At 37.5% G+C, this 12,175-nt stretch overlaps 1 protein-coding gene across 1 annotated transcript in view; it reads left to right on the top strand.

The window, feature by feature from the left end:
• The window catches only part of LOC149209664 (uncharacterized), a 29,162-nt gene extending 17,400 nt beyond the window's left edge, over nucleotides 1-11,762 (top strand). Inside the window, exons 3-4 of the mRNA XM_089398698.1 lie at nucleotides 11,256-11,520; nucleotides 11,615-11,762. Coding sequence (XP_089254824.1) covers nucleotides 11,256-11,520; nucleotides 11,615-11,762 — 413 coding nt within the window. The remainder of the gene's footprint in view (nucleotides 1-11,255; nucleotides 11,521-11,614) is intronic.
• The last annotated feature ends 413 nt before the right edge of the window (nucleotides 11,763-12,175 follow it).

The following is a 12,175-nucleotide window of genomic DNA, read 5'->3' as shown; positions in this document are numbered from 1 at the left end:
ACTAAATTGATCAAAAATTTTGGCGCCGTTGCTGGGGAAGTGAAACTAGGTAGCCAATTTCTTTATAAAAAAAAAACACAAGAAAATTTCAAGGAAGGGAAATTGATAACCTCTCAAAGTATGCTATCCTCTTGCACTTAGTGTGAATTGGAGGATCAGAAAAGAGAAAGTTATTGGTTTAATAATTTCTTGAGTATGCTCTCTTTTTGCACCTAGAGTGACCTGGAAGATCAGAAAGAGAATTATTAGCCCGACTTGAAGAAAAAATAAAAAAAAAATGACATGCATAGAGCAAGAGATTCTAGGGGAAGGTTTTTAGCTAGGGCAAAGAGTTCGATTTTTTACAACTCCATCTACTTCAAGAAATAGAGAAGAGACACCTCCATCATCTCCAACTCACACTCCTAGCCTTAGGATTCCTGGAATTCAAGAGGCAGTAGTTGAATTAGGAGACTCTCCCACACCATCCATCGAATCTGAATTAGGAAAAGATCCTTTCTTTCCTTCTACAGGGAGACACATTGTAATTGAAAAAGTAGAATCACCTGAGGTAGAAGAGGGAGAAATTCCTCCTCGTTTGCCATTAGTAGAGGAACCAGAGGACTTTGAAGTCTCTGAGGAAGCTATCATGACAGAGGAGGTAGTAAACGGATTTGGTAGAGGTAGAGGTAGAGGAGGAGGAGGAGGAGGAAACAATGGAGGAGGTAGAGGTAACAATGGGGGAAATAGGGATGGGGACAACTCATTCGGATTTCCTATAGTCGATGAGGATTCTCGAGCAACAATGAAAAACATTTCACCATCTATCCTCCCAAACTTTCATGGGTTAAGAAATGAGGATCCTGAAACATTTCTATTTGAGTTTGAGGTCATGTGTTGAACTTATGATTATCTGGAAGACTCTCAAAAACTCAAACTGTTTCCTTCAACATTGAAAGGAGCTGCTTTGAAATGGTTTATGGGATTACTCACCCAATCCATTAGGACTTGGAATGATATGAAACAAACATTCTTGGATAGATACATGGACTATTGTATGCCCACCAATCACAAGGATGAAGTATTCAAAATGGTGCAAAGAGAGGATGAAAACTTGGAGGATTTACTTGAAAGATTTCAATACAACCTGAAAAGAGCAAAAATAAGTAACTTAGATGAGGAAACTTTGAAAGCCCTTCTATTGAAAGCCATTAGAGATGAATGGATAGACATTTTGAACATGATGGGAAAAGGAGATATATCTCAGTTTTCACTTCATGATATAGCAGAGCTATGTGTCCATCTCTCAAGGGGAAAATCTAAAACCGGAAAAGGGCCTAGAGATCCTTCTCTCATTAGAGCAAACAAATCTGCAACTGGATCAGTAAGTAGGGCTGAGATTGGCAACATGCTTGATAAATTCAAAACTGATATCTTAGGGAGTCTTAGTGAAGAACTAGACACCCTTAAAATACAAAACAAGCAGAAAGTAGAAGCTGAAGCTTTGGCCATCTTTTTCCCAAAATGTAGAAAGAAACATGCTTTAAGGGAATGTCCCTTGGATGCAAAATTTGTAGAAACATGTGTGATTTGTTCAGAGAATCATGAGACCAAGTATTGTCCTTCAATTCCTGGACTTAAAGCTGTCTTTCAAGAAGATCCAAATACAATTGAGTCTCTCTGTTTTGTTGCAAGGAGACCTTGGCAGGGGCAACAAAACCAAGGGTTTAACAACTCTATGAATTTTCAACCCCCATCGAATTGGAATCCTTGGCAACAACCTTGGTCCCAACCTCAAAATCCTTTTCAATCATGGGTACAAGGTATGCAAAATCCTTATGGGAGATTTGCTCAATTTTATCAATATCCTCCATCTTTTCAAAACCAACAAGCTCCACAACTTCCAAATCAAAATCCACAACTATCATTTCCATTTCCACAACAACAACAACCTTCTCAACAGAATCCAAATTCTCAACTCTTGCTTCCATTCCAACAGAAGCCAAATCAACTTCCTTCCCAGCCATTGCCAAACCCCAACAATAAAAACCCTCAAAATGCTTACATGGTAGAAGGTCAACAATTTCCTACCTATATGATTGTTCCTCTCAATGATGTACAACTCAGATCTGGTAGAGTTTTAGATAAACCTTCTATAGATGCCCAAAATCAAAGCATTTCTGAGGAAGATTCTCTTGAAGCCAATAAAGGTTCTGAAGCATCTCTTCAAAACCCAAGTACTCAAAAAGAAAAATAAAAAGAATCAACCCCCACAAATCCTATAGATGAGCAACCTGCACCTTCATCCACACCTCCTTTTCCTGAAAGATTACAAATTGACAAAGGGGTGGAAAAACAAATCTTGTTGCCTGACTATGATTTTCTAGATGAATTAAAGAATGTCTGTATCAAGATTCCCTTGTTACAAGCCATTAGAGACATTCCTATTCTAGAAAAAGCAATAAAGGAGTTGAGTCTTAAAAGACCAGGAAGGAAACCAAGAGATACAAGAAGAATCCACCTGGTAGGAAAAATTGCAGATATCATGATGGGAAAAATTACTACGCAGAAGTATGTAGATCCCGGTAGTCCAATTGTCAAAACACATATCAATGGGGTAGAAATTCCAAATACTTTGATTGATTTAGGGGCTGCTATCAACATTATGAGTAGACAAACTATGGAACAACTGAAACTTCCTAATCTTCTTTTTACACCTACTTTACTGCAACTTGCAGATCGATCAATTATCAAACCAGATGGTGTATTAGAAGACATTTCGGTCTCCTTAGACTCTTGGGAATATCCAGTAGTTTTCATGATTTTAACTCCCAAGAGTAATTTAGGAGGACACCCTCTCATCTTAGGAAGACCTTGGCTAGCCACAGTTGATGTTTTTATTAGTTGTAGGTCTAGGGATATGTATATTTCTGATGGTAATTCAACAAAGAAATTCAATCTGTATCCTCCAGCAAAAACAATTACAGAAATAGGAGATAATGAGTGGGTTGATGATGAGGATACTATACAACCTGTCTTTACCATTTCTGAAATCAGTGAAGATAGTCAAATTCTGAACACATTAGAAAATCTTGAAACATCTTCAGAATATGACAACACACAATTTCAGTTAGATTCTGACATTGAGTATCTATAATCTAGACAAATGTCTCTTTTCTCTATGGAAGATTTTGGTAGTTCCGCCATTGAGATCTTTCCAGGTAAAACATTGAATATCAAAAAAAACTTGGAAAGATCACAACAGGGAGAGCTAACCAAAATCTTGCAAAAACATTCTACTACATTTGCATGGGAGTATACTGATATGAAAGGTATTGACCCTAAGACTTGCATTCATCACATCTACATAGAGGAAAACAGTAGACCAATCAGACAACCTCAGAGAAGGATGAATCCAAACCTTAGGGAGATAGTGAAAGAAGAGCTTCAAAAATTACTCAATGTAAACTTCATTTATCCAATTTCATATAGCCGATGGGTTTATCCTTTGGTTATAGTACCTAAAAAGAATGGTAAATGGAGGGTATGCATTGATTACAGGGAATTGAACAAAGCAACTTTGAAGGATCACTTTCCTTTACCCTTTATCGATCAGGTATTAGATACTTTAGCAGGAAAAAAGTATTTTTCATTCTTGGATGGTTTTAGTGGATATAATCAGATTCAGGTAGCACCTGAAGATCAGGATAAGACCACATTTACCTGTCCATGGGAACTTTTGCTTACCGAGTACTTCCTTTTGGATTATGTAATGCACCCGCAACATTTCAAAGGGCGGTACTATGAATCTTTTCCGATCTAATCCATGATTGTGTAGAGGTTTATATGGATGATTTTGCAGTTTATGGTAATTCATTTGAAGAGGCATTAGAGAATTTTGAAAAATTCCTTATAAGGTGTAAAGAAACAAACCTTTCATTGAGTCATGAAAAATGCTTTATGATGTTTACTGAAGGGATTGTTTTAGGACATCATATTTCAGGGGATGGGATTAAAGTTGATAGGTCAAAAGTTGAAGTCATCTCCAAGTTGCCTATTCCAAATTGTCAGAAAGATGTTAGAAGTTTCCTTGGATTTACTGGATACTATAGAAGATTTATTGAAAAATTCACCAAGATAGCATCTCCACTCTTCAAATTACTTACAAAGGATTGTGAATTCAAATGGGATCCTGATTGTCAATCCACATTTGTAACTTTGAAAACAAGAATATCTGAAGCACCCATTCTGAGAGGGCCAAATTGGAAACTTCCTTTCCATATTTCTACAGATGCTTCAGATACAGCTCTAGGAGCTGTGTTGGGTCAAAAGGATTTAGTTCCTTATGCCATTTACTACACCAATAGAAATTTGACTCCCACCGAGTTAAACTATAAGGTGACTGAAAAAGAGTTCTTAGCTGTTGTTCATGCAATCAATAAGTTTAGACATTATATAACAGGCTATGAAACTTTTGTCCATACTGATCATTCTGCAATTAGATATTTAATGAACAAACCTGTTACTAATGGAAGAGTTACAAGATGGCTCTTACTTTTACAAGAATTCAATATTACTGCGTTGGATAGACCAGGGAAACAAAATACAATAGCTGATTTCTTGTCTAGAATCCAAAATACTAATGAAGATTCTCCTGCAAAGGATAAGTTTCCAGATGAATATTTATTTGCAGTAACTACTAAGACTCCTTGGTATGCAGATATTGCTAACTATTTGGTTACAGGGAAGCTACCTCCACATTTATTTCCTAGTGAAAAAAGAAGAATTATTCAAGAGAGTTCGAATTATTCATGGATTTCTAATGAATTGTTTAAAACAGAGCTAGATTATGTGATCAGAAGATGTGTTCGGGAAGATGAAATGCCTGACATCCTCAAGGCATGTCATGATGCACCATGCGGTGGACACTTTGCTGACAAAAGGATGGCCTATAAAATCCTTTCTTTAGGACATTATTGGCCTTTCCTTTTCAAAGATGCAAAACAATATGTCAGAAGGTGTGACAGCTGCCAAAGAGTTGGGAGACCGACTCTTTCAAATGAAATGCCATTACAACCACAAGTACTCATCGAACCATTTGAAAAATGGGCTTTAGATTTCATTGGACCCATTAATCCACCATCTAAATAGAAGAAGTATGTATTGGTATGCACTGATTATGTCACTAAATGGGTAGAAGCAAAAGCATTGCCTTCTGCCACTGAAAATTCAGTTGTTCATTTTCTTTATGAGGATATTTTTACTCGTTTTGGTGTCCCAAGAGAAATTGTGACAGATCAGGGAAGTCAATTTACATCTAACTTGATGGAGAAGCTGATGGAAGAATACAAAATCAAGCACAGAAAATCTACTCCTTACCATCCGCAAGCAAATGGCCAAGTGGAGTCTACAAACAAAGTTCTTGAGAGAATCATCACCAAAACTGTCCATCTACACAGAAGAGATTGGGCAAAGAGGTTTCCTGAAGACTTGTGGGCCTACAGAAGTACATGGAGGAATACAACAGGACATTCTCCCTATGAACTTGTTTATGGGAAAGAAGTCCTGCTCCCCATTGAGTTTCAAGTCAAGACTTTCAAGATGGCAGTCCAGTTGGGGATGAATCTATCAGAAGCCCAAAAGCACAGAATGGAGCAGCTGAATGAGCTAGATGAGATCAGACAAGAAGCAATTTTAAGGACTGATATAGTTCAACATCAAAGAGCTAAGTGGCATGACAGATATATCAAAGAGAAAAAGTTTCAAGAGGGAGATTGGGCGCTATTGTTTGATTCCAAGTTTAAAGACTTCAAAGGTAAATTTCAGACCCATTGGCTTGGGCCATATGAGATTGACAAAGTCTTTAACAATGGAGTAGTAAGAATCAAGACCATTGATGAATTTCAGACTCCTCTTATTGTGAATGGCCACCAATTGAAAATTTATCATAAGCCACTCTCAAAAGAGGAATTTGTCAAAATGTTCCAAGAGAATTCTGCAATAAGGTTGGTGGAGAAGAATCCTTCTTCCCCACCAGCCTAGCCTTTGTTTCTTTCAGTTAAAAAAAAAAAATTGTATAAGCCTGAAAACCAATCATAGATTGGCGGTCTTATACAGAAAATATAGAGTGAAAATCAGGGACACCTGACACTCTATATTTTCCAAAATAAAAATAAAAATAAAAAATCTCTCCTCTCCTTCTTTTTCCATCTTCACTCCACCTCATTTACCATTTCACTCCATCTCCATCTCATTCTCATTTTCATTCCACTTCACTCCGCTTCACTTTCACTCCATTCCACTCATTTCATTTTCATTTCATCAATAAAAGTCCCTTTCAGGACTATTTTCACTCAGTTAGTTCTTTTCTAACTATCTTTGTTCAGCTAAGTGGGTGTTGTCCCAGTTTCCGCAGCCAGAAACGATTTCCGCAGCTACCACCACTCTGTTTTTCAAATTCATAGTCAAAATGTTAGTGCAGTAATCATGAAAATGCAGGTGTAATTGAGCAAATGCTATGAAGACATGGAGCATCTCCAAGACATCAAGGAAGAGCAGTTGGTTAAAAGCTATGAGCAAGAAATGACAAAGTTTCCAAAGGTATGAGCAATTTTTTTTTCAAATAGCAATTAAAGTCATGATTATGCATAGTTATCAAACCATAAAAGTTCTACTATGTGCAATGATTCGGTACGATAGCTCCATTACCCACTCCTATTCCACGATATTACTCCACACACCATGCATTCATTTCTTAACGGTCTCATGATTGATTTTCGGGTTTAAACTCAAGTTGACTGCACTTTCATTTACCACCTGTACTCATGAGATGTGACCAATCCCATTACGGCTCCTCTCCACCGCATTTCCCGCAGCCATCCATTAAAACGTGTGATATTTCATACGCAGCCGTTAATTCAAAAAAATCTCGACTCCACTCCGTTCACTTACCATTTTATTAAGATCATCCTCTTCACATACACGCATTTCAATTTGTGAACTCATTTGCGACTGCTCATCCTTTGTTCCGCCTGTAATCTGAAGCATTCCCATTACCTACTACCGATTGCAGCCACTGTATTTTACCATAAACCCTGCAACTGAGCTACCTTCCCTCTGCTAAAACCTCACACGCAATTGAATCCTCAGTTGAAATCCAAAACAGAGGAAGGAATGGGAAAACTACTAAGGGCAGAACCAGAAGGACCGAAATATTTAGAAGGTTACCCTCAAGCAAAAGATTTGCTGAAGAAAGCCAAATGGTTACGCTTCATCCAAAAGTTTAAAGGCTATAATAAAGAGGTAACCAAATCTTTTGCACAGTCTTTTGATGGCCAAATGGTGGAGATTGGAGACTTGAAGCTCACGGTGACTGAAACAACAGTAGCAGCTGCCACAGGCTTACCCCAGGAAGGTGAGCGATGGTTCAAAAACAAAAGCTTGGATGAACAGGCATGGAGAATTATGCTAAGAAACCCAGGTATGGACACCACTGTGTTTACTAAAGGAATTCTTGTTCATGCATTGAAGGAAGAATGGGCCAGTCTGTTGTTAGTTATCCAAAAATTTGTCACTTGCGAAGGATGCTTTGGTTCAATGTACATGTACCATGCTAGACTGTTGATGAATTTCTTAGAGAATCAGACTCTTAATTTGCCTTATTTCTTACTGTTGAGTTTGAAGAAGATGAGTATTACAGTCCAAAAACACATAGGCAATATAGAACCTCATCTATATCATCATGGACTTGTAAAAATTCTCATTGAGGACCAACTAAAGAAAAACAAAGATACCTGGGAACAATTCTTGATAAGAAACTACTTTCAAGAGCCATCTGAGGCCTCTGAAAGTAGTACACCAAAGACACCAAGAAAAAGTAGGAGAAAAGAAAAAAGTACCATAGTCCAAGACTCCCCTACTACAGAAACTCAAGAAGTTGGTCAAAAAGAAAAAGAGAACAGAACTAAAGACAAGAAATAGAGAAAAGAGAAAGGCAAAAGAACCATCCAAAAAGTCTACCAATCACCTGAGCCATCCATAGAAGAGGATTATCAACCACTGTCAGAGAGATTAGTGCATCTTCAAGAACAGGCTGCCATAGCAAAGAAAAAGGAAAAAGGGAAACAGAGTATACAAGAAAGGAGTACTAGTCCACCATACTTAAGGAGAAGCACCAGGGTAAGAGGAAAGGGGAGTAAAACACAAATAAAATGGCCCCACTTCATTGACTTGGGTGGAGAGACACCTGAGAAACCTCCAGCTGGTCGTAGTCCACCTCGTCCTCAGCCAAGCATTGAAACTAGTCCTCCACATGATGAAAACCCTTCTCGGCCAGAGCTAGAGAGCAGTCCTCCTCCTCCACAAGATTTTGAACTCAGTCCAAGAAAGACACCTGAAGTAGATCCCAATCAATAAGAGGTATATGACTACTTGGAATCTTTACAAAAATCAGCTGCAGGTCCGAGTACCACTCTGCCACCAGATGCACAAGTTCAGTCCTTAAAACAGGAGGTATTTGAATTAGACGTCCTAAACAGGCATATCAAGCAAGAAAATGAAGCACTCAAGGAGCAGAGCAAATTAGATAAAATTATTCATGATAACACTATGCTTCATTTGGGACCATGGCAAAAGAAAAACAAGAAACTGAAGAAAAAATGCAAAAAGTTGAGCAGAGCATTGATCAATCTCAAATTCAGATGTCTAATAAGGAAACCCAGGATGGTGGTAGCACCAAAGAAGAAGAAAAGAGGGCTAGATGTCCTAGCAGAAGCTTCAGAACATATGGATTAGAGGGGAATGACTAAATTTTGGTTGCATGAGGACATGCAACACCTTCACAGTGAGGGTATGTTGAGTCCCAAACCTGCACTTCCCTATATACCTTTTCAACCTTCTTTTCCATTTACTTCATCCACCAAGCTGTCAAATCATTGCATATTAGTCTAAAAAGAGCTTATGAAATGGTTTCCTAACTATGTTTATGACTGTTGTTTGATTTAGATTTTTGTTCAAGCAGTTGCAGAAACTTGTCACTTTCCGCAACCAGCTCAAGTTTCCGCAACCATTTTGTTAAATACTATGTTACAGGTGTCCAATGGAGAAACCAGCCACATGGGCAAGCTGTAAGTGACATGTACATGGAGCGTGTCCCCTCAGTTCAGCCAAATCACTCATAAATGGTCATGGTCAAAGACGGTCAAAGGAAGGGCCAAACCAAGAGTCTTGCGGTGGCACGGCTCTGTTTTGCCCACGTGAAGGTTTGCGTGGCATGATCCTCAATTTATAGAGGTATTGGCACACCTGTAGATCAACCCGTGAACTGAATCGAGCAGCCACCACTCCATGGATTTAACTGTCATGATTACCATAACGCTAGATCTCAGGCCGTGGAGATTTACGTGTCTCTTTGGCAGCGTAGAATCTAGGAATTAGTTGCAGCATTTTCACTTATAAATAACGCGTTGGTATATGCTGGATAGTTAGCTTTTCAGATGTAATTTTGACTGTTGTTATAAGCCCACTGTACTATGCTTTACTTTGTCTTATTACTGCACTTTAATATATGAGAAGACAACATTCCTGAATTCGATTTGTGACTGAGTACTGACTGGCTGAGGTTGCAGAGGGCCCCTGTACACCAAGGCTCTGTATAGTTTCTTACTTGCTTTCATTTACTGTTTTTATAATCATTGCTTGTATATATTGCGTTGTTCTGATGTTCATTGCTGTCCATATTTCCCTTTATGTTTTCTCATAACTGTTAGCTGATCAGTGCTTTTCTTACAGGTTTTTGTAGGCAGCCCGGGCAAATTTACATATTTTTAATGACTACTAACATGAGATCATCTTGTCCTTTCTGTTGATTTTCATTTACTGAGTTTTAATTCCATCATTGTCATTTCTTTCATTTTTTCTTTGCTTATTTACTTTTCTACCACTTAGATATCATATTACTCGTCTGTTTATGATTTCCTTTCTATAGCCAAGTGACTCAATTAGTGAGGAATCAGGATATTATTTGATGTAGTATGATTTAGTTTGCTTTCCTGCAAGTTAGAGATTAAATTACTTATGTCATTTTCAAGAATTGAAATATGAATGAGTAGTTAAATCTTAGTTTCCTTTTATGCAATTTGATTTCCTGCAATTTAGATATCATATTACTCGGCTTGTTTATGATTACTTCCTATAGCCGGAGCGAGTCGAAAGGTGAAGGGTCAGAATGTGGGTTGAAGTAGTGTGATTTAGTTTGCTTTGCTTTCAATCTTTGAGTTGCTTTGAGTTTATTTTTTTATTTTCTTTTTCATACAGCAGTAAGGATACTGGGCCATTGTCACTAGTTCACTGTTTTGGTACATTTATTTCCTTTTGAGAATTGATTTCATCATAGTCAGTTTGAAACCTTCTTTTTGAGAACTTTGAAGTTTGGAAAATCATTGTAGAAATCACCATTACCATCCATACTTGACTTTCAATTTCGCCATCTCACACTAGGGAATCCACAGAAGATAAACCCAAAAACAAACTAAAAACTCAAAAACGACAAAAGATTAAGAAATTGGTTATCTTACACATACAGTGCACTTCACTTCACCAGTTTACGACTCCCGGATTGACATTTTAAATAGCAATTTAGGACACACTAAATTGACCAAACAATGCCTATATCAAGTCCATCTTGCAGGAGCATGCACACTAAACTAGAGGAAAGCCATGAAAGGCATAGGGTAAGATCATATTATGAAAAGTATGCTTAAGACAGTAGGATATATTTAAGACATCATATTGGACAAAAAATATATTTAAGAGTTCGTATTGATTGTAGAGTAAAGAAATTATTGCCAGAGTAGACTTTTAAGGTTTTAGTTTTTATGGTTATTAATCGATACTACAAAAGGATTATTGTGTTTGATAAGTTTATTAAGCTGTCTGGTAATGGGACCTCTTGTAGCTCAATGTTTTTTACCAATTGGTTGGCACATTAAAAATTCAGTCGAATTAGTTTATTGCATTAAGGTGGTTTGTTTCCAAAGTTGATTGTTAGTGTTTGAGTTCTGTCTGTTAACTGATTGCTCCATTGAACTTGTTGCCATTCCATGTTCGTTATTTCAATTCAGTTTAAATTGGGATGTTTTCCTTTTATATGAACTATGTATTGTTTTTGAAGCATGTTAAATAAATCAGCAATAAAAATTTGGACTCTACCATATATCTCCATTTTCAGATTATCCATGCCTTCCACTAAGAGATGAAGTTTATGTTTATGTCTGCAGTTCCTCTTGTCAGTGGACAAAGGCTACAGAAATATGTTTACGATAAGATCTCAAATGAAATACCTGAAGGGCCTTACTGTCTTGTTTACATTCATACCTCTATTCAAAGGAGTGAAAACTGCCCCGAAGTGTCTACTTTGTGGTTGATCTATGAAGAACTTCCTCCGGCTTTTAAGGAAAGGCTTCAGGTGGTGTATTTCCTACATCCGGGGCTTCAGTCAAGACTATTTTTTGCAACCCTTGGCCATTTCTTCTTGAGTGCAGGGTGAGTATTAAGCTAAGTTTTCATTTTGATTCAAATAATTCATTAGAACTAATTGTTGCAGATGTGCTCATGCAGTTTTTGATGTGTTGTGCAGTTTATACTGGAAACTGAAGTATGTAAATCTTCTAGAATTTATCTGGGATTACATTAGGAAGGGACAGGTTGAGATTCTTGATTTTGTGTATGACCATGATGATCAACTGGAAGACAGACCTTTGATGGACTATGGTGTTGAAACATGATTACTGTTTGTACCTTGTGTCTACTGTCCTCGAAGGGGTCTGATATAGGATTAAATCACCCACCATGCCCTAGGTGCATAATAGACAAGTGGAAACCCTCCCCTCAAAGCTGGTAGTTCAAAAAGTTGCCTGTTGGGCTTTGTTTCTAATTTTGGAGGGTAGATACTATGATTTTTAGGTGGTTATGAGTGAATAGAATTTTTAAATCATATACTATTACTCTCATACTGAATGGCTCTGCTATTGATTATCTGAATGATACTGGCAAGAAACCTAGTTTCAATTGTTACACTAGTGATTTGGTCAAACCCATACCTTGGGATCTGTTATGTTCATTAATAATTCCCATTATTCTTGTATGATGCCTATATCAAGTCCATCTTGCAGGAGCATGCACACTAAACTAGAGGAAA

The sequence above is a fragment of the Pinus tabuliformis genome, chromosome 1_2 (assembly GCF_031772625.1).
Source record: "Pinus tabuliformis cultivar Carrire ecotype Pingquan chromosome 1_2, CPIR1, whole genome shotgun sequence".
NCBI classification, from domain to species: Eukaryota; Viridiplantae; Streptophyta; class Pinopsida; order Pinales; family Pinaceae; genus Pinus; species Pinus tabuliformis.
The sequence above is the reverse complement of the archived record's forward strand: the minus strand, read 5'-3'. Positions and strand labels throughout refer to the sequence as shown.